General features: G+C 43.1%; 2 protein-coding genes across 2 annotated transcripts; both read right to left on the bottom strand.

Moving 5' to 3' along the window:
* Positions 1–11,656: 11,656 nt before the first annotated feature.
* Positions 11,657–15,546, bottom strand: LOC122767788 (tolloid-like protein 2). The gene is made up of 10 exons (XM_044023260.1): positions 15,477–15,546; positions 15,073–15,163; positions 14,452–14,637; positions 14,140–14,292; positions 13,975–14,018; positions 12,696–13,379; positions 12,522–12,618; positions 12,246–12,431; positions 12,010–12,165; positions 11,657–11,911 (listed from the first exon to the last, which is right to left on the bottom strand). The coding sequence occupies exons 1-10, from the start codon at positions 15,511–15,513 to the stop codon at positions 11,866–11,868; spliced, it is 1,680 nt and encodes a 559-aa protein (XP_043879195.1). The 5' UTR covers positions 15,514–15,546; the 3' UTR covers positions 11,657–11,865.
* A 922-nt stretch (positions 15,547–16,468) lies between these two features.
* Positions 16,469–20,275, bottom strand: LOC122767709 (zinc metalloproteinase nas-14-like). The gene is made up of 10 exons (XM_044023160.1): positions 20,119–20,275; positions 19,921–20,011; positions 19,200–19,385; positions 18,926–19,078; positions 18,801–18,844; positions 17,761–18,423; positions 17,587–17,683; positions 17,311–17,496; positions 16,742–16,891; positions 16,469–16,674 (listed from the first exon to the last, which is right to left on the bottom strand). The coding sequence occupies exons 1-10, from the start codon at positions 20,153–20,155 to the stop codon at positions 16,629–16,631; spliced, it is 1,653 nt and encodes a 550-aa protein (XP_043879095.1). The 5' UTR covers positions 20,156–20,275; the 3' UTR covers positions 16,469–16,628.
* Positions 20,276–21,277: the final 1,002 nt, after the last annotated feature.

The following is a 21,277-nucleotide window of genomic DNA, read 5'->3' as shown; positions in this document are numbered from 1 at the left end:
GATCACAGGTTCTGGAGCTGCTGGTTCTCAACATGTTCCTCACAGGTTCTGGAGTCTAACATGTTCCTCACAGGTTCTGGAGCTGCTAGTCTAACATGTCTCTACAGATTGGAGGTGCTGATCTAACATGTTCCTCACAGGTTCTGGAGCTCGTTTCTAACATGTTCCTCGCAGGTTCTGGAGCTGCTGGTCTGACATGTTCCTCACAGGTTTTGGAGAACAGTGAAGGTTTGTAAACCGCTCCCTCTGTGTAAACCATTCCCTCTGTATGGACCACCCTGACCTGGTGAGGTTGTAGTTCCTCTCACAGACAGCAGAGGGCCACATCAGAAACTGAATGTTTGTGGTTTCATTGAATTTTCGAACGTTGAGCAGTTAAAATGAATCGTGTTGAAATAAAACGTTGTGACTCTTTACAATGTTTACAAATGAGATTTTTTTTTTTACGTTGCCCCAGGGATCGACCAATCATGTTGTCCGCTTCACTCTTGTTTCACGATCATCAACCGGGTTCAGGTACAGAATCCAGGATCCAGAATCCACTTCAAACCCTATGAATGAATGAAAATCACAACAGTTCACAATTGCCCCCTGGTGACTGGCTGTTTCCACATCTGTACATGGAGGCCATTTTATTCAGCGCAGCACAACCATGCAGATTTCAAAATAAAAGTCTAATGGTCTGAAAGCAAAGCGTTTTTCAAAATAAAAGGCTTTCTGTCCACATTAAAACAAAAGGCCACAGTTTTCAAAGTCAGAGTCTCTGTTTTTGTTAAAACACAAGAAAGTGGTTTTCAAAATAAAAGCCTAAATTTCTCTTTGTCCCCACTAAAAGCAAACCCACAGTTTTTCAAAATAAATGTCTGTTTAAAATAAAAATCAGAGATTCTTTTGGTCAACTAAATCACAGTTTTCAAAATAAAAGTCGCAGTTTAACAGGCAGCAACAGTGCATGTGTGTGTGTGAACTGTGAGTGGACACTGTCTTCACACACAGAGGAGTCACTGTGTCCTCAGTCGTGGACGGAGGAGAACGAGCTCGCTCAGAGAGTGAACGCAAATATTTACATTCACATGTTTTAATAAACTGACTTTCCTGAATGAAAGAGTGAATAAATGGACCAAGACACAACACCCCCCACCCCCACGCCCACCTCCTGTGTCCACACAACCTTTAAATAATCACAAATAAATAAGTGATTTTAGTAAACACAGACAAACACAGATCAGACTGAAACAACACAACAACAAAGAGAATCTTCAAGCAAACGTTTCCACACAAGGCTGCAGGCACACACACACACACACACACACACACACACACACTACGTTTTTCAGTCAACAACAGTTTTCACCTCAAAGTCGTCACATCGGTGTTTTAGAGCAGATTAAAAGAGTTGATCTGAGGCTGAGACTGTGTGTGTGTGTGGCGGCAGTGGCCTGTGGCTCAGTGCCAATCACTCCTCAGTTTGCAATTACAAAGAGCCGAGAGGCTGCTAGTAATCACCATTGATCAGTGCATGTGTACACACACACACACACACACACACACACACACACACACATTGATCCAGCCTCTAGGGAAGATGGCGAGTGTGAGACACAGAGAGAGAGGAGAAACAACAGAGATACAGACACAGGGGTGTTCAGGTTAATTCAAGGTCGTCTTCATTAACAAAAACACACATTAATTATGTTGATTTCAATATAAAAACTAATTCATCTGTTATTTCTATGTTCACGTTTAGTTTCTGTCATCAGCATTTTTAATTTTGAGCCATCAGACAAGACTTTTCCAACAGCAGAGTCAAGTTGGTATACCACTGACTCTCCTGCGCTTATGCTGCGCTACGATGCACCGCCTTACACACACACACATCACTGTCCTGAGCTGTCTTTCAACACTCAGACAACAGGTGACCTAACCCATTCACACCTGGACTCAGGTGAAACCAACAACCTGAAATGTAGGGGTGAAAAACAGCTTTCTAAAACACTCAGTGAATTAAACCTGCATCAGTTTAAGTCTATGTTATCTACGTCACATGATCACGTCTTTATCTCACTGTTAGGCAGGAATATGAAGTTTGTAAACCACCCACTCTCGCACACCAAACCTCAAAGAAAAAAATCAGTGATTTTAACAACACAGCACACAGGAGTTGTTGATCTACTGCTAGATTACATTTGAACTCCATCACGAAGTTCAAATGTATTATTTTGTCACTTCAGTTAAAATATTTAATTTAGACTTAACTCAGTGACACAAAGTGACCACACGAGGTAGCAGAGGTCCAGCAGCTCCTGTGTCCCTGCCAGCTAAAAACACTGATTTTCTCTATGAGGTTTGGTGTGGGAGAGTGACTAAACTGACGTGTGTCCTCAGTGTTTGTGTAGATTCAGTTTAAATCTTCATGATCAGACGATGAGACTCTTCAGTCTGCAGTGAGAGCTTTGTTCTTAGTTCACATGTTTCAAAGAGAATGTGAATCTTGTGCTTGGCAGCAAAAACAAAGAAGTGAAGGAAAAGTGCAGCCTCTGTGTTCGTCCTCTGTCTTTGTGTGGATTTACAGTCTGAAACATCTGTGCTGTGTCTGCACACACATCAATAACTGTCCACAGCACTGGACACGTCTCTGATCTGGTTGTTTGTCCTTCAGGGAGAAGATGTGGTCTTCAGGACAGGACAGCGTGAACAGCAGCAACAAACAAAGCTCATTGTAAAAGTTTCCTCACAGAAACATCACAACTTTTTCACTCATCCACAGTTTGTCTTCATTTTGAGACATGCTGAGTCTTTACATTACATGTCATTTAGCAGACGCTTTTATCCAAAGCGACTTACAATGGAATCAAGTACAATTTGCCAGGGGTGGAATCGAACTTGCGACCATGATGTCTTTGGTACACAAGGTAGGGTCTTAACCACTGAGCCACTCCACCCCCTTAACTCCTCATCACGTCTCATCATCATGATTCATCATCTCTCATTATCATGTCTCATCATATCGCACATAATGTCTCATCATGTCTCAATATCATGTCTCATCATCATGGCTCATCATCATGTCTCATCATCATGTCTCATTATATCTCATCATGCTCATAAATATGTCTCATCATGTCTCATCATGTCTCAATATCATGTCTCATCATATCTCATCATCACGTCTCATCATATTGCATCATCATCATTCTCATCATGTCATCATGTCTCATCATATTGCATCATCATGTCACAACATCATGTCCTATCATCATGTCTCATCATATCTCGTAATATCATATGTCTCAACATCATGTCTCATATATCATGTCTCATCATGTATCAATCATCATGTCTCATCATATTGCATCATCATGTCTCATCATCATGTCTCATCATGTCATCATGTCATCATGTCTCATCATATTGCATCATCATGTCATGTCTATCATCATGTCTTATCATCATGTCTCATCATATAGATCATCGTCTCATCATGTCTTATCATCATGTTCATCGTATGCATCATCATGTCAAATCTCATCTCATCATGTCTTATCATCATCATCATGTCTCATCATGTCTCTCATCATCATCTCTCATCATGTCTCACCATGCTCATCATCATGTCTCATCATGGCTCATCATCATCTCTCATCATGTCTTACCACGCTCATCATCATGTCTCATCATGGCTCATCATCAGTCTCATCATGGCTCATCATCATGTCTCATTATGTCTCATCATCATGTCTCATCATGGCTCATCATCATGTCTCACCATGGCTCATCATCATGTCTGATCATGGCTCATCATCATGTCTTGGTCACAGCCTGTTCTCACGCCTGCTGCAGAGTTTAAAGGTTCAGAGGTCACAGGGCTTCACTCCCTGCTCTGTTGTCATGGAGACGAGCTCCTCCACACATGCTGCTCCTCTGTTATTAACGTCCTCAGGCCTCAGCAGGGTACGAGATACATTAGCATAGGTGATGTTAAAGAGTCCTGCCCCTTCATTCACACATCTGCCACCTCTGACCTTTAGAACATCACAGGATGTTTTAGACTTTTCTTCTGGAATTCAACTAAAGAGGAGACGATGCAACAAAACGTCTGAAAGTTTGAAAACTGTTACAAAGATACGTCACTTTGGCCCCACCCACACTGGGCTTGACATCAAATTCAAGGACCTTTCAAGGACTTTCCAGGTCAAATAGTCTCAAATTCAGTGACCTTTTGGTGACTTTCCAGGTCAATTCAAGGACTTTCCAGGTCAGTTTGCCCAAATTCAAGGAACCTTCGACGACTTTCCAGGTCAAATTCAAGGACTTTCCAGGTCCTGCAAATTTAAGGATTTTCCAGGACTTTCCAGGTCAAATTGCCTCAAATTCAATGACCTTTCAAGGACTTTCCAGGTCCAGTTCCCTCAAATTCAAGGACCAAATGTGCTGACAGTTTAAGATGGGAGGACAACTTTTGTCCATGGCGTCCCTTTTTATTGATTTTATTGATGTGCAGCACGCTCTGCATCTGTGATGTCCTCAAGATCTTGGTCAAAGTCAGTCTTTCTCGTTTGTCTTTGGAGAGACAGAGATGTTGAAATTTTCCTTCCCTGGGCATCATGTCATCATTTTCTCTCTCTTAACTTAACTTTACTCGCTCATTGTCCTGCGTCGGCCTCGTCTACGTACATCAAGCAAACAGTAAACATCAAACAGTAGGTGGCGTCATAAATATCAACTGAACTTTACTGCACCACATTTAAGCACTCTCAATGACCCATGTTTATTATGGCTCTTTCAAGGATTTCAAGCACCTGTGGGAAACCTGAAGCGAACATTGGGGACAGGAGACATTTACCTAAATATCAACTTTATGTCTTTCTTGTCCAAAATTCAAGGACTATCATTTCTATTTAGGGACATTTTCAAAAACTTTCAAGGGCCTTGAATTTTCTTTTCAAATCCACAGACTTTCAAGGGTTTAAAGGACGTGTGGGAACGCTGACTCACATGCTTAGACATTTATCACCGTGTGGTTGTTGGAATCACACACAATAAATGTCAAAGCACGGCCATATGAGGGCACTAATTCATGAACACACCGGTTTGTTTGTTTTTTACAGTCGTCGTCTTCTCACGGTCTTCGTCCTCTGGTTGACGCGTTTCCACGTGAACCTGAAGCTGAGAGGCCAAACATAAAGTGACTTCAGTGACTTTGGCGCTGGATCCTGCTGCTTTACATTTGTTGCTGTTAGTGTGAACTAAAGACCAAGTAAAGCCTTGTTGTTGTTGTTATAGCTAACGATGTCTGGCCTGAGACACGGTTACGTCCATGTTTTTTTTTGCTTCTGATGCTTAATATGATGTCATCACTTCCTGTTCTGAAATAAATGAAAAGCAGAATAAAAAGAGTTATTCTGCTGTAACAGCTTCAGTGTAAACACTTTAGCATCACATTAAACAAACATTCACGCTTTACAGCATCTCACACGTTCACACACAGGAAACAACATCGTAGGTTCACTGCTGCTGCTTTTGCACCAGTCTGCAAAATCAAGTTCACACAATTACAGTTAACTCTCTGCTAACGGCTAACAGTTAGCTCCGGGGTTTTCCACACACACACTCTGGTCAGCTCTGGTTAGCACTAGTTAAGTCTCTGTGACAGCATTGTTAGCTCTGGTTCGCACTCGTTAGCTCTGGTTAGCACTGGTCAGCTCTAGTTAGCTCTTCTTAGCTCTGGTTGGCACTAGTTAGTGCTGGTCAGCTCTGATTAGCTTTGGTTAGTGCTGTTAGCTCTGATTAGCTTTGGTTAGCACTGGTTAGCTCTGATTAGCTTTGTTAGCGCTGTTTAGCACCAGTTAGCTCTCTCTGACAACATTATTTGCTCAGATCCAACAGAGTGAGACGTCTCAGTTTCACATCACATCAGATCTTTGACACTCGATTAATGCGTCAAGTGTTTGTGATTAAAGAAGTTTTATGAAACATGTCAGACATGATCGCACACACACGCACGCACACATGCACACACAGGTTCACTGGGTTTATAAACCTTTTCTTTTTTTCCGAGTAAAATTCAGCGTAAGCTGCAGCAGATTCATGTAAACATTCCCTGCATACCAATCACTGTTGACACAACCCACACACACACACACTGACTGTATTATTTGTGTGTGTGTGTGTGTCTTAAGGGGCTGCAGGTCTGAACCAGGTGGTCGTTTCTCGACGTGTTTGTTTCTGAAATAACACTTCACATAAGTGTGTGTGTGTGTGTGTGTGTGTGACAGACTGACTGACAGACAAGGAAACACTTAACATGTAAACATACAGTACTGGCCCCCTGCTGGTCACCAGCCTGACACTGAGGCTCACTCTGCCACACCAAACCCCATAGAGAAAATCAGTGATTTTAGCTGCTGGTCCTCTGCTGCCTCGTGTGGTCACTTTGTGTCACTGAGGTCAATCTGAACGTTGGATTTCAAACACTGAAGTGACAAAATAACACATTTGAATTTAGTGATGGAGGCAGCAGTGGATCAACAACTCCTGTGTGTTTGGTGTGGGAGAGTGAGTGTGTGTGTGTGTGTGTGTGTGTGAGAGAGAGGTTTACAGACGTCTGTCTCACAGTGAGATAAAGACGTGTCTCTCTCTCTGTCCTGTTTATTTTTACTTGCTGTTTGTGTGAAACGTGAGCTGCTCGGTGATCAGCTGTCCATGAGACTCAGAGCTGCACTGTCCTAATATGTCTCCTGGTATTATTAGAACACACACACACACACGTTCAACATTCATGACTTGACGGGATATTGCATTGATTTACATTCATTTCCTGGAGTCTTACTCTAACCTTAACCACAATTACTACTGACCTAATCCTAATCCTAATCCTAACCCTAATCCTAATCCTAATCCTAATCCTAATCCTAACTCTAACCTCAACCTAACCTTAAAACATGTCTTCACCTTAAAATGTAGTCATTTACGTTGTGGGGACTTGATTTTTGTCCCCACAAGGATGACAAGTCCCCATAATGTGACTGTGTAAACAGGTTTAGGTCCCCACAACATTAGTAATACCTGGACACACACACACACACATTGCTGTTGCCTGTGGTAAAGCTCTTCACATGTACTTTCATTGTTTCCTGTTGACATGTAAAGTAAGTGCTGACCTCTGACCTCTGAACCACAGGTGTGACGATGATGATGATGCAAATGTTGAAGTGACAACACTGTAAAAGAAAAAGAAGTGTGGTGGTACAGATTCAGATGACTGTGCTGTGAGCGCCCCCTGCTGCTGAGAACCAGAACACACACACTCACTCTCCCACACCAAACCTCATAGAGAAAATCAGTGATTTTAGCTGAGGGGACACAGGAGCTGCTGGTCCTCTGCTGCCTCGTGTGGTCACTTTGTGTCACTGAAGAAAATCTGAACAAATGATTTCAAACACTGAAGTGACAAAATCAGACATATGAACTCAGTGATGGAGGCAGCATGTGTGTGTGTGTGATGTTGAAATCACTGATTTTCTCTATGAGGTTTGGTGTGTGTGTGTGTGTGTGAGAGAGAGTGTGTGTGTGTGTGTGTGTGTGTGTGAGTACAGGCGTACGTGTGTCTGTTCCCACATCCAATGGTTGTAACAGCACAAGCAAAACTACTTTAACAACTCATAAAAGAGTGTGTGTGTGTGTGTGTGTGTGTGTGTGTATATGTTGAAACTATTAAATTAAATCACATCTTTAGGCTAAAACATAAAGTGAATTAAAATAAACAAATAATGTGATATTAATGTTGTCTGTGGGAAGACACACACACACACACACACACACACACACTGAGGCACTAAGCTGTGAAACCCTTCCCACTGTGATTATTAATTACATTCTTCCTCCCTGACACCTGTGTGTGTGTGTGTGTGTGTGTGTGTGTGTGTGTGTGTGTGTGTGTGTTTGTGTGTGTGTGGTAATAGTGCTCAGTCTAAGTCTTCTCCAGATAAATAAAGGTTATTAAGTGCATCCCCCGAAACCTGACGAGGGTTAGGAAATTAGAAAAATAAAACAAATTGCAGCTTCTGGAACATTCATCTCTCTCTCACACACACACACACACACAGTCTCTCTCTCTCTCTCTCCATCGCTCGCCCTCTCAGCTAATCTTCTTCGCTCTAATACACGTGAGGTCATAAAATCTGATTTGCTTCCACTCCTCCACTGAGAGCACAGTCATTCCCAATTTTGCTCTTCCTGTCCATGACCAGCGTTCCTTTCCATTAATTGAGATTCACACACACACACACACACACACACACACACACACACGAGAAGGTGGTCTGTTGTGGCTGAACAGACACATGCTGTCATTATTGTGTGTGTGTGTGTGGTTTTCAAGTTGTTCACGATCACCTTTAAAACATTACAAACAGATCTTTCTGACACTGAAGTTTGTAAACCACTCACTCCCCCCCCCCACACACACGCATGCACGCACGCACGCACACACACACACAAACACACATACTCACTCTCTCACACCAAACCTCATAGAGACATCAGTGATGTTAGCTGGCGGGGACACAGGAGCTGCTGGTCCTCTGCTGCCTCGTGTGGTCACTTTGTGTCACTTGTGTCAAACAAACCATTTTAGAGGTTTATTAAAATCAAGCACAAAACGTCTGCTGGCAGTCTGGCTGTGAGTGGTTGAGGAAGTCGTCCCAGGATCAGCTCCCAGGATCCACCCTAGACTCACTCACACAGGTCATTCACTCAAGACATGCACACCTGAAACCCATCTCACATTCACATGCACACACATACACACAGGAAACAAGCAGTCACGACCCCGGGGGCGTAACCGTCACTGAGTTAAGTCTGAATTATATATTTCAAACACATTTCAAACAGTGTGGAGAGAACACAGCAGTGACAGAGAATAAACAGCAGCGGTAATCTGTGGGATTTAATCTGTGTGAAGGCTTCACTGCTGCACTTATTTTAAATTTATTTATGCTGCACCAACCGAAGCTCCATCACCTGAGGAAAGTCTTTTAGTCACTCAGTGAGAATCATTGTTTACAACGTGGTGAAAGGAACTCACTCTCCCACACCCACACACACACACACACGCCGCCGCTTACGCCATGCACACGCACACCGCGCACACACTCCCTTTCCCACACCAAACATCACACTCCGCCGCACGTACACACACTCACACACACACGCATGCACGCGCACGCACACACACACACACACACACTCACTCTCCCACACCAAACATCATACACAAGTTCAAAATGTCTGATTTAGTGAATTAACCAACTAACTAACCAAGTAAATAACTAACCAATGAAATAACTAACCAATGAAATAACTAACCAACTAAATAACCAACCAACTAAATAACTAACTAACCAACTAAATAACTAACTAACCAATGAAATAACTAACCAACTAAATAACTAACTAACCAACTAAATAACTAACCAACTAAATAACTAACCAACTAAATATCTAACTTGCCAAGAAAATAACTAACCAACCAACTAAATAATTAACTAACCAACTAACTAACCAACCAAACAACTAAATAGCTAACTAACCAAGTAAATAACTAACCAACTAAATCACTAGTTTTCGTCACTAACTTGTTGTAGTGGCGACAGTACACTTAAAGTACACTTAATTCCAAAGCCACAGGATAGTCGTTAGCTCTAAGTGAGCGATTCCAATGTGCACGGCTCTAGTTGTCAGGCAGGTGAAAACTACTCCGCATCTCTTCACGATTGAGTGTCCTCTTTTTACCAAAAAAGGTCCAAAGTAGTCTGTACCAACATGCGTAAATGGTGGTTTGTCTGGCTGAAGTCTATCTTTTGGCAAGTCAGCCATTTTTTGTTCCCCTCCTCTGGCCCTGCAGGTGACACATTTAGACAGAAACTTCCTTACAGTGGAATTTGCGTCGGGGATCCAGAATTTTTGGCGCAGATGAGACAGCATGTAATTCCTTCCACTATGTCCAATTTTTTCATGGATATCTCTCAGTATCAAGGTGGTGATGTGAGCATCTTTAGGTATGATGATTGGGTGCATGGCTTCTGCTGGCATGCATGAGTTGCGGAGCTGACCTCAGTCTCTTAACAATCCATCATGGAATATTGGATCTTACTTGTACAAAGGGCTTCTTTAGGGTGGAGTCGCCCCTTTTCAAGCTTGATACCTCATCTTGAAAACTTTGCTCTTGACAGAGGTGGACTAGTTCATGCTCCGCCCTCTTTAAGTCCTGGACAGTTAGAGCCTTTTTCCCTTTTGTTAATTTATGGGCTTGGGCTTGCTTTATGACCTGTCGTGGTTCTTTATCAGTTTGGGAGTAGCTGTCCTTTGTCAGTAATTCTCTTCTTTCTTTCATTTGTAGCACCTAGAATAGTATTGAATGAGCTTGTTCACAGAGTCCGTACTTTCGGTTACATGGATGAGGTTAGTGGTAACTGACTTCCTCACCTCCATGTCATCATCGTTGATTTCCAGTGACCATGGTTTCTCTGGCCACAAATACTCTTTCTCTTGAAGAAAGAAAGGACCTTGAATCCAACTGAGGTTGCAGACTAGTTTACCTGATGCTTGGCCTCTGGAGGCACAATCCGCTGGATTTGCTGTTGTGTTGACATATCTCCATTGTGCTGGTTTGGTTAGCTCCCGAATGGTACAGATCCTGTTAGCTACAAACATATTGAATCTACGAGTGTTGTTTTCAATGTACTTCAAGGTGGTTGTACTGTCTGTCCAGTGTATTGATTCTTGCAGGTTCATTTGAACCTCCTTTTTCAACATCTTGTCAATGTTCACGGCTTGCACTGCTGCTGTTAGCTCCATTCGTGGGATTGTCATTTGCTTTAAGGGTGCAACCCTTGACTTTCCCAACATGAATGCACAGTGCACTCGTCCATCATCATTCGTCAGCCGGAGATTCTGCGGACTCTGCAGAAGCTCCTCATTCAGCGAAGTGCCTTGGCACCACAGTCGCCACAGTGACCATCATCGTGATGGGTCGAGGCTGTCACGTGGTGCATGGACTGTCGATCTTCTTGCAAATTTCTTCCTTATCATCGCACAGGCGCTCTGGGAAATCCTGGTTGTACTGCTGCAGCAAAAGCTGCTCTACGTTCTTTTCTGAAATGTGGTTTACTGTAGCTATTGCATGTCCATAGCCTTCTGAAGCGGTGCTCGTGCGAGCTCCGAATGGACCGTTGATTGCCTACCCTAGGATGGTCTTGATGGCATATGGCCCGTCACCACAGGTGGCGATCACGTTCCATGGCTGGTGTGCCTTGGGCACGTCGTTCCCAATCAGAAGCTCGATGCTGATCTGCCCATGGTTTATACACGGGAAAAGACTTCCAGTGTCAGCGGAGGACATCCGACTCAGAAGGACGTAGAAAAGTGGCCCCACCTCGATGAAGTAAGGCTACCCAGCATCAACACCGGCATAACTAAATAACTAACTGACTAAGTAAATAACTAACTAAATAACTAACTGTACTGGAGATCAAGTGATTTTGTGCCTCTGAGTCGTAACGTTCACGTGTTTATCTGACATTAATTAACTATGGTGAACTAACCCTAACTAACAGCTGTGATACTCTGTCTGAATGTAAACACACAAACAGTGAGATGCTGTTTTTAACGTTGCATTTATTTCAGAAACAACAGCGACACACAGTTCAGGAAACACGGTACAAAACTCTACAAGAAGTGAGCATGAAGCAGTAAATCCACAAGATTTACAATGAACAAATACAGACATCATGTGTTGAAGCCATTATTTTCCATCATGACAAGATCTAATCTAGATCAGCAAGTATTTAAAGATTCATGTGAGCTTCACTCAACACTTCTCTGCTGGTATGAGAAGCTCCATCGACGATCACTGTGAACAAAACAACAACTTTTACAAAACAGCTGTTCCATATTTCCTGAAGATCACTGCTGTGTGTGTGTGTGTGTGTGTGTGTGCGTGTGGCTCACCGTGTGGTCGTATCAAAGCTGCTTTTCACTGCCGTGATGTAGTTGATGCTGGCGACCTTCCAGCTGAAGTACTCGCCATAGAAGTTGACCAGAGGTGTGTGTTTGAGGTTGGAAAGCCTGACGGTGGCAGAGGCTCGGCAGCAGTAAAACTTCCATCTGTGAGACAAGAGCGAGGTGTGACTTCACATCAGCTCATCATCCATGAAGTCAGTACAGGTACAAACAGAGACACTCACATCCTGTCCTGCATCATATGGTTGTACACACTGTGGACGCCAGCGATCACGCTGTTGTCTCCACATTCAAAGTTTATGTCGTGCCAAGCCTGGTTGGTAAAAGTCGACCACTGACAAACGTGGGTTTTCTCCAAAGCCTTGCACGTAACAGCCCAGTGTCGATCTTTCTCAATACTGTCGTAGGCGCTGCAGTGGAAACAAACTTAAATAAGTGACCACTAGATGGCAGAGTTGTAAAATCATCGTCAGCTCTTGTCGAACAAGCGTGGAGCTCACCTGGTGATGCTGGAAACAGCTTGGCCCTCGGGACACTGGCGAGTGAAACTCTGCCCCACCTCACTGTCCCACTCTCCACGCTTATGGAGGTAGTTCTCTGGAAGGAGAAGCCCACAGTGAGAGTTCCACTCAAAGTTCTCAGAGAACACAAACCAGAAGAAGTGTTGTACTTACTGCAGCTGTAAAGCTTGTTGATCTTCAGAAAGTCATTCTCTGTCATACCGATCCTCTGGCCGATGGATGCTGAGGCGATCACAGGTGTGACGGTGTCCTGTCTGTTCTTTGAGAATTCTGTGCGTCCGTAATGCATCAAGGACGAGTAGTCGTACGGGACGTTGAGGTTGAGCGTTTCCTTACGATCAAAGTTGCTAACGTGCTCGTCTTTGACATTGTCCAAGTTGATTTTGACGTAGACGTCTCTGTCGGATCGACTCTGCTCGTGCCAAAAACCCAGCGCGTGCATTAACTCGTGCTGAATGTGGCCGTTGTTCACGCAGTTGTACCCGAGAGATAACTCCTGTTCACCTCCTCTTCGACCGACCTCTGACCTACATCCGTCTTTCTTCACAATGCTGACGTAGTTGATCTGACTCTTGCGAGGGACAAAGCGCACACATGAGCTCAAGTGGAATTCATTCATGGCTTTTTCAATGGCGCTATTTTCATTGTTGGTAAAGGTGTCACTTATTGTGTATGGAACTTGGACCAGTCCGTTTGCTCCCTTTGACCAGAAGCAGTTCTCAGGTTCACAGACTTTGACGCTCCGCTTGTCTCTTGAATGGACGACAATATCTCCGTCAGTCTCAGAGTGTTGGGTTGGACTGTTTGCAACAAGGATCGGTGACGGAGTCTCAGAATCTGAACCAAGACAACAAAGAAAGTCAAAATCACTGTCTCAACTTCACATCAAGCATTACAGTTTGTTTTTTTCTTTATATTAAAGGAAAAAGTCAACATTTATTTCAAGTGTGGTTGTATGAGGCACTGAAACAGTCCGTACCACAGGGGGGTGACACACTCAGTGCTGACCACCGGCTCTACTCGCCTCGGCACGGCAAGATTAGGTCGCATCTCCACTACAAAACAAGTACCTAATTAACGTGGGCGGAGTCATCACTGCATGCACGCACACACACACACACACATGTTTAGAATTGTTGAGTTGTTTTAACTGATCTACAGTTGGGCTTGATTTGTGTGTGTGACGTCACTTCCTGTGACGACACTCTGGCCAGTCAGTGGCCGGCAGTCTGACCAATCATCACAACCTCGCTGGAGCAGGAACTAAAAATAGTACTTGGTACCAAGTTACTATGCTAGTGGAAACGCTACTTAAACTGTGCTGTGGTGAGGCGAGTAGAGCCGGTGGAAATATGTGTCACTATCTCGTACAAGCTCACTTTAAAACACCTGAACTATCCCTTTAATCTGAAAGTAGAGTGAAATGAAATACCCATGATGACTGCTCTGCAGTAGCTGAAACTCCAGCGATGATCTCTGTCAATCACAATAAAAAGCTTATTATTATTATTATTGTTATTAAGAAGTGGCTTCATTAATTAGTGTGGTTAGCCTATGTGTGTGTGTGTGTGTGTGTGTGTGGCGTCAGTGGACCGACCCATTATCATTCCTGCCATGGGTGCTGAAGCCTTTGAGGAAGTTTCCACCAGGAACGTGCCAGGTGAAGTCTTCTTTGAAGAAATTGACCTTGGACGTTTCCCGACATTCAAAGGTGGTCAGTAGTGCAGCGGTGCAGCACCTGAAACTCCAGCTGGAGAAAGAAATGATAAAACAAGGGTTTGTGTTTCAGTCCAAAATAAATGTCCTCTGGTCTCCTGAGCGAGACACTTGTGTTCAACACGTGAAACGCATTTAAACAAAAATGACGTCATCACGATCCTAAATCCTAAAACTTCAACAAACCACTCACTTCCTGTCTTCATTGTTGGTGTCATACACACTGTGGATGCTGTCGATCACATGATCGGCTGGACAGTTGAACTGGAGTTCTTGGTGATGGAGATTGTCGAAGCGGAACCAGACACAGTTTGACAATTTGCCAAAATCCTTGCACTCGATCTTCCACTGGCGATCTTTGTCACCGTCATCGTAGGAGCTGTGATGTAAAGCCAAAGACTTGAATATTAGGATCATAAGAGACCAGACAATTCTCTTCATCTTCCACACTTGACTATGGCGTCCCCCAAGGCTCAGTTCTGGGACCGTTCCTATTATGGTTACACATGCACTTCTATTGTGTATACAGATGATACTTGGATGTTTATGCCTGTAACAATCATGTGTGAGATATTTTACGACGACGACGACAATGATGATGATGATGATGATGATCAACAGTAAATGACAGCCGTAGCTTTCATGACAAATCATTCACGATTTTACATAAATGACATTTTTGGATTATTTATTTGAATTTCCACTTTTGTGCCAAGTGTGTATGCAGGATCAGACATTCTATCTTCAGAATGATAATCCAGATTACAGATTAAATCTAACATGGTTCATAGCTATAAGTAGCTAAAGTTCTCACCTTTTAATCATAGACACCAGCTGATCTTCTGGGCATGTCTTGTACAAAATGCCGTTGGGTTGGTTGTCATAGGTCTCTGCTTTGTATCCAGCTGTAACCAACGTTAAAACATCTTCATCATCATCATGGCCTTAAGTGTCTTTGCTCAAGGACACATAAATGAGCAGAGTCAGGAATTGAACCCACAACTTTCCAGTTTGAAAGACAACTGGCCGTACCACTGACCCACCATGTCTCAATCCTAACTCCTCACTTTCTAAAACTTCAGTAGATTTTAGATGAGAAATGACTTTTGATGCTTAAGTAAATGTCATAAAATTTAAGACTTTTTCTGCTCACACACTTTTACTAAGTGTCACTTTAAGGTACTTTATACAGGACAGGTCAAAGGTCGACTCTCTTACCTGTCAGGAGGACGAGAACCATGATGATGCTAAACATGATGAGCTCGTTGTTTCTTCTTCTTCTTGCTCTGGCAGGAGACTGACTGTCTGTCTGTCTGCAGGTGCTGCATTTTATACTCTGGACACGAGGAAGCAGCGACACTGTGTCGTTTCCAGCACGGTCATTAAACACGCGTGTTCGCTTCCTCATACTTGACAGCGCTGTCACTTCTACTACATCATGAATTAGAAATTATTTACCAGAAGTGTTGTCGTGGTGTAATTAAGAAGAGTTCTGTCATTTTACTGTGACTAACAATCAAAGTGTGTGTGTGTGTGTGTGTGTGTGTAATGGTATTTAGGTGAATTGGTTACATAATAACCATTTACCCGACATCTCATGGTATAATTAGGTCACAGCCAAAGGAAATTCCTGTGCCACTGTATTTATCGTAATTATTACATTTCTAAAGCAGCTTTGGAGCAAATATGAAAACATGGAGAGATTTTTGTGTATAAATATAAATGACGCACACACACATATTCACACGTTAACTCACAAACATTCATCCTGTCAAATTTAACATGCCACTGATTTGATTCAAAAAATGAAATCAAAAGTTGGAGTAACACACAAATGTGTCACCACTGTCTTTAAAAGTGTGCGTTTCACACGGTGTCAGACTTGATGAAGAGTATGAAGTGGAGCGTTCTAATCAGGTCACAAACACACACACACACGTACGACATTCATGACTTTTTAGCCAGTGCAGGAGAAGGAGGAAGAGGAGGAGGAGGAGGAGATGATCACGGGAACATGAAACATGAAGTGTTGTCACGTATCTGTACTTCACGTTGTTATTTATATTATTATATATATTATGCACATACTGTAACTCTCTTTGTTACAACCAAAATAAAAGCAGAGTTTTAGTATTATGAATAAATACTTACAATGTGATATTTGACATTTTTGAAGAAACTTTGGTTCACACAAAAAATAGACTCCAAAATCGAGCATTTCAGAAGTTTAATAAGAGTTTATATTAATTTGAAATGTAAGATTTATCTTTGTTATATGAATCATATTACCCCCCCCCCACACACACACACACACACACAGTATTTATTTACTCTACATGATACAAGGTGGATCACTGAGAGACGGCAGATTCATTCCACTTTACTCTGGCAGTACGAGAACTTCCATCGACGATCGCTGTCAAAACAAACACACGGATTATTCGGAGTTTTCTCAGAGGAAACGCTGACGGACAAAAACTCACCCTGTGTTTGGATCAAAAATGCTCGTCACGGCTTTGAGGAAGCTGGCGCTGGCGACCTTCCAGCTGAAGTACTCGCTGTAGTAGTTGACGAATGGGTCGGAATTACAGTTGAAGAGGCTGAAAGAGGCTTTGCAGCAGTAAAACTTCCACCTGTGAGACGAGAGTGAGGCGTGACTTCACCTGTGCAAACACCTGCTGCTCTCTTTTCTTTGAATGCAAAAAAGCGGCTTGTGTTGGATTATGGAGAAGTTTTCAATATGAGGGTGATTAGGAAGTGTAAAGTCTTGGTGCTCTGCTCACCTGAACCATCAGTCATTGGTACTTTACTTTCATATCTAAGGTAAAACTCTAATGTGTCTTCATCTGTACTGAACCTTTGCAGAAAAACGGACTTGTTTGAATGCTTTCAGAGTTTTTCAGAACCGCTCTCCATGATCTGGAATCTGGATTCTGTTTGAGTTTAAGCTGTGTTCATTTGTGACTGAATGGAACAGTCACATGATGAAAAACACACATGAGCGGAACTCGTCTACATGAATGCAGCCGATCTAAAAACAAAGGACACTCACTTCCTGTCATACACCAAACTGCTGAATTCACTGTGGACGCCAGCGATCACTTCGTTGTCTCCACATTCAAAGTTAAAGGCCTTCGAGTACTCGTTCACATAAGCTGACCAACGGCATATCTTGGTGTTCTGGAAAGCCTTGCACGTGACCCCCCAGTGTCGATCTCGTTTAGCTTTGACGTAGGCGCTGCAGTGGAAACAAACTTAAATAAGTGACCACTAGATGGCAGAGTTGTAAAATCATCGTCAGCTCTTGTCGAACAAGCGTGGAGCTCACCTGGTGATGCTGGAAACAGCTTGGCCCTCGGGACACTGGCGAGTGAAACTCTGCCCCACCTCACTGTCCCACTCTCCGCTCTTATGGAGGTAGTTCTCTGGAAGGAGAAGCCCACAGTGAGAGCTCCACTCAAGGTTCTCAGAGAACACAAACCAGGAGAAGTGTTGTACTTACTGCAGCTGTAAAGCTTGTTGATCTTCAGAAAGTCATTCTCTGTCATACCGATCCTCTGGCCGATGGATGCTGAGGCGATCAAAGGTGTGACGGTGTCCTGTCCGTTCTTTGAGAAGTCTTTGCGTCCGTAATGCATCAAGGACGAGTAGTCGTACGGGACGTTGACGTTGATCGTGTCCAGACGCCGAAAGTTACTTTGGTAATCAGTGTTGACGTTGTCCAAGTTGATCCTGACGTAGATGTCTCTGTCGGATCGACTCTGCTCGTGCTGGATGCCGAGCGCGTGCATTAACTCGTGCTGAATGATGCCCTTTGATGTGCAGCCGGCCCCGAGAGATAACTCCTGCATCCCTCCACTTCGACCAATCTTTGACCAACATCCTGTTTTCTTCACAATGCTGACGTAGTTGATCTGACTCGTGCGAGGGACGAAGCGCACACATGTGCTCAGGTGGAATTCATTGATGGCTTTTTCGATGACGGTCTTTTCATTGCTGGTAAAGGCGTCACTTATTGTGTATGGAACTTGGACCAGTCCGTTTACGTTTGACCAGAAGCAGTCATCACAGGACGGTGAATTCTTTGTCGATGTGACAACATCGTCGTCAGTGAGAGAATCTGCTGTGTTTGCAGCAAAGAGTTCTGACGCGGACGTCTCTGAATCTAAACAGAGAGACAGAAAAACACCAGCATTTCAGTGACAACTCAGAGACTTCTGCTGACGTGGGATTTACTCTAAGGCTTTTTTGTTGCAGATGTTTTTGGTGGTAATCTGTAATCTATAATCTATAATGTCGTGTGACGGAGGAATGCACAGTGCATGTGGGCTTAGTGTAGTGGGCTATGTGCCTGTGATTGAGGAATAACGTCGATATTCATCTGTATTTGCATCAAATCTGATTGTTTTAGCCAAAGATTAGAATGCAATATATTACGAATATTTCCACTTTGTTCCCGTTAATTCCAGTGGAAAGCTTCCAGTGTCAGATCACTTAAATCTACGGCAGGTTAAGGGAACAAAGTAGAATGAAATGAATCACCAACGATCACCGCTCTGCAGTAGCTGTAACTCCAGCGATGATCTCTGTAAAGTAAAAACATCATTTTAAAAAGTCATTTCCTCATTTTCAAAGCGCGGTTCTTGTTGGCAGCTCGTGTCCATTACCCGTCAGCGTTCTTGCCATGTGTGCTGACGCCGGTCAAGACGCTCTCTCCAGGCACAGTCCAGCTGAAGTGCTCTCCGAAGTAGTTCATCGTTGATGTTTCCCGACATTCAAAGGTGATCAGTGTTGTACTAGTGCAACACTGGAAATTCCACCTTGACAAATTGAAAATATTCATTCATTATTATTAATTTGTAATTATGTAATCATTTCAACAATAACAACAAAAAGTCAAGCAAACGTTTCTTCTTCAGTCTCTGGCGTGCTGTGACTCACTTCCTGTCTTGAGTAGAAGTGTCATAAATGCTGTAGACGGCGTTAATGACATGATCAGCAGGGCAGTTGTATTTGAGTTCTTGCTGACTTAGATCGAAAAACCCAGACCAGATGCAGTTGGAAACGCCTACAAGAGGCCTGCATCCGATCGTCCACTGGCGATCTTTGTTGTTGTCATTGTAGGCGCTGCAAATGAAAAACCCAAATGATTTCATCAAAGACTCGTAAGTTACGAGAAACGTCTCTGACTATGACTACGGTGTCCCCCAAGACTCCATTTGTGCATCAGTCAATCCTAACATTAAATATGTAACGTAATCCGAGGGAAACCACATGTTGTCATGCTTATTTTCTGTCAATCACAACTGTCCCGTCTTGTTTTGCTCAAATTTGAGTCTTGACTGCCTGACAATAAAATCTAATCAATCTCTCACCTTTACTGAAACTTATATAATACTTTAGTAATAATTTAATCAACTCGCCTTTTTTCTGATTCTTATCAAGAAAGAGAAAATAGATTATATTATATATAACAGTTGTCTTTTAATGTCTTTTATTGCTGCCTTGTGAAGCACTTTCTCAAGTTTTAATATGAAAAGTCTCAGACGACAGTGTGCACATGCGTGTACGTGTGTACATGTGTGTACACGTGTGTACATGTGTGTACACGTGTGTACGTGTGTACATGTGTGTACACGTGTGTACATGTGTGTTGTGTTACCTTTCTATCCCTGACACGACGTTGCCTTCAGGACAGAACTTCCCCAACACAGAGTTGAGTTCGTTGTCATAGGCCGCTGCTTTGTATCCAGCTGTAACCATTAAAGAAAAATATCATCATCGTCTTCATCATCATCTTCATCAACGTATATCACAAACACCTTCATAACCACAACGGGTCAAAGCTTGATTTCCTTACCTGTCAAGAGGACAAGAACCACAAGAACAGTCCACATGATGAGTCAAAGGATGAGCTTATTCTCGCCTGGGTGGTTCCGTTTCTCCTTCTCTTGTCGTCTCTGTCTCTGACTCTGTCTCTGTCTCTTGCTGTCGTCTCTGTGAGGAGACTGACTCTCCGTCTGCAGGTGCTGCCATTTAAACCCTCCCGACGAGGACGCTGCCGTGTCATGGATGGGCGTGTTTGCGCCGCCCTGTGTTTGAACATTTACTTTTTTACTTTACAGAAAATCTCCACAGGCTTGTTGTCAGTGAAAGGACATCAGGGACAAGACAAAGACAAATCTGGCAGCTGCTACATCTACGACATCTTCAGAATATGTTCCCTTTTCCACATGTTTCCATTTAAAACCTTCTTCTGATTTGACTAACAGAGAGTTGGAGGAAATGTAGAGGAGTGAAGTACAAGTTACTAGAAATATAAACAAAGTAAAGTATAGGTACATGAGTTTTGTACTTAACTACAGTAACAAAGTATTTGAACTTTGTTACATTACAACACTGGTCGGAAGTACTCACTGTACCATTTGGTCCATCGGGGGCTCGTACAGGTTATGTACACTGTACACAGGTTGTACAGGTTAGCATACAACATGTACAGGTTGCACACAGTGGTACTCACTGCTGTTTGTACACTACCTGTACATACATACAGGTTTTGCATGTTATGGCACACGGGTTGCGCAGGTTTCAGGTTGCAGGTTATGTACAGGTTGCGCATTGCGTACAGGAGGTTATATACAGGAGCGGTTATGTACAGGTTGCGTATTTTGGTTGCAAGTTCATACAGGTTATGCGCGTACAGGTTAGGTTGCAGTTGTACGGTTACGCGTTACAGGTTATGTACAGGTTGCCAGGTTATACAGGTTACATACAGGTTACAGGTTGCGTACAGGAGGTTACGTACAGGTTGCGTACAGGAGGTTACGTACAGGTTGCGTACAGATTATGTACAGGTTACGTACAGGTTATGTACAGGTTGCGTAAAGGTTGCATACAGGTTGCATACAGTTTTTGTCTTTGTTAATGACCAGCTAATGAAGACGGATGAGGGACAAAATAACATTGACACCTTTTCCAGTTCATGGCTAAAGTCACTAATCAGTGTTTCCAATATAAAT

This window comes from Solea senegalensis, linkage group LG4 (assembly GCF_019176455.1).
Source record: "Solea senegalensis isolate Sse05_10M linkage group LG4, IFAPA_SoseM_1, whole genome shotgun sequence".
In the NCBI taxonomy this organism is placed as follows: Eukaryota; Metazoa; Chordata; class Actinopteri; order Pleuronectiformes; family Soleidae; genus Solea; species Solea senegalensis.
The sequence above is the reverse complement of the archived record's forward strand: the minus strand, read 5'-3'. Positions and strand labels throughout refer to the sequence as shown.

Coding starts and splice junctions, on each gene's coding strand:
- LOC122767788 (XM_044023260.1), bottom strand. CDS start 15,513: ATGTTTAGCATCATCATGGTTCTCGTCCTCCTGACAG. Junction 14,638..15,072: donor CTGGTGTCTATGATTAAAAG/GTGAGAACTTTA, acceptor TTTACATCACAG/CTCCTACGATGACGGTGACA. Junction 14,019..14,139: donor CATGGCAGGAATGATAATGG/GTCGGTCCACTG, acceptor TGTGATTGACAG/AGATCATCGCTGGAGTTTCA.
- LOC122767709 (XM_044023160.1), bottom strand. CDS start 20,155: ATGTGGACTGTTCTTGTGGTTCTTGTCCTCTTGACAG. Junction 19,079..19,199: donor ACTTCTACTCAAGACAGGAA/GTGAGTCACAGC, acceptor CAATTTGTCAAG/GTGGAATTTCCAGTGTTGCA. Junction 17,684..17,760: donor CAACAAGCTTTACAGCTGCA/GTAAGTACAACA, acceptor TTCTCCTTCCAG/AGAACTACCTCCATAAGAGC.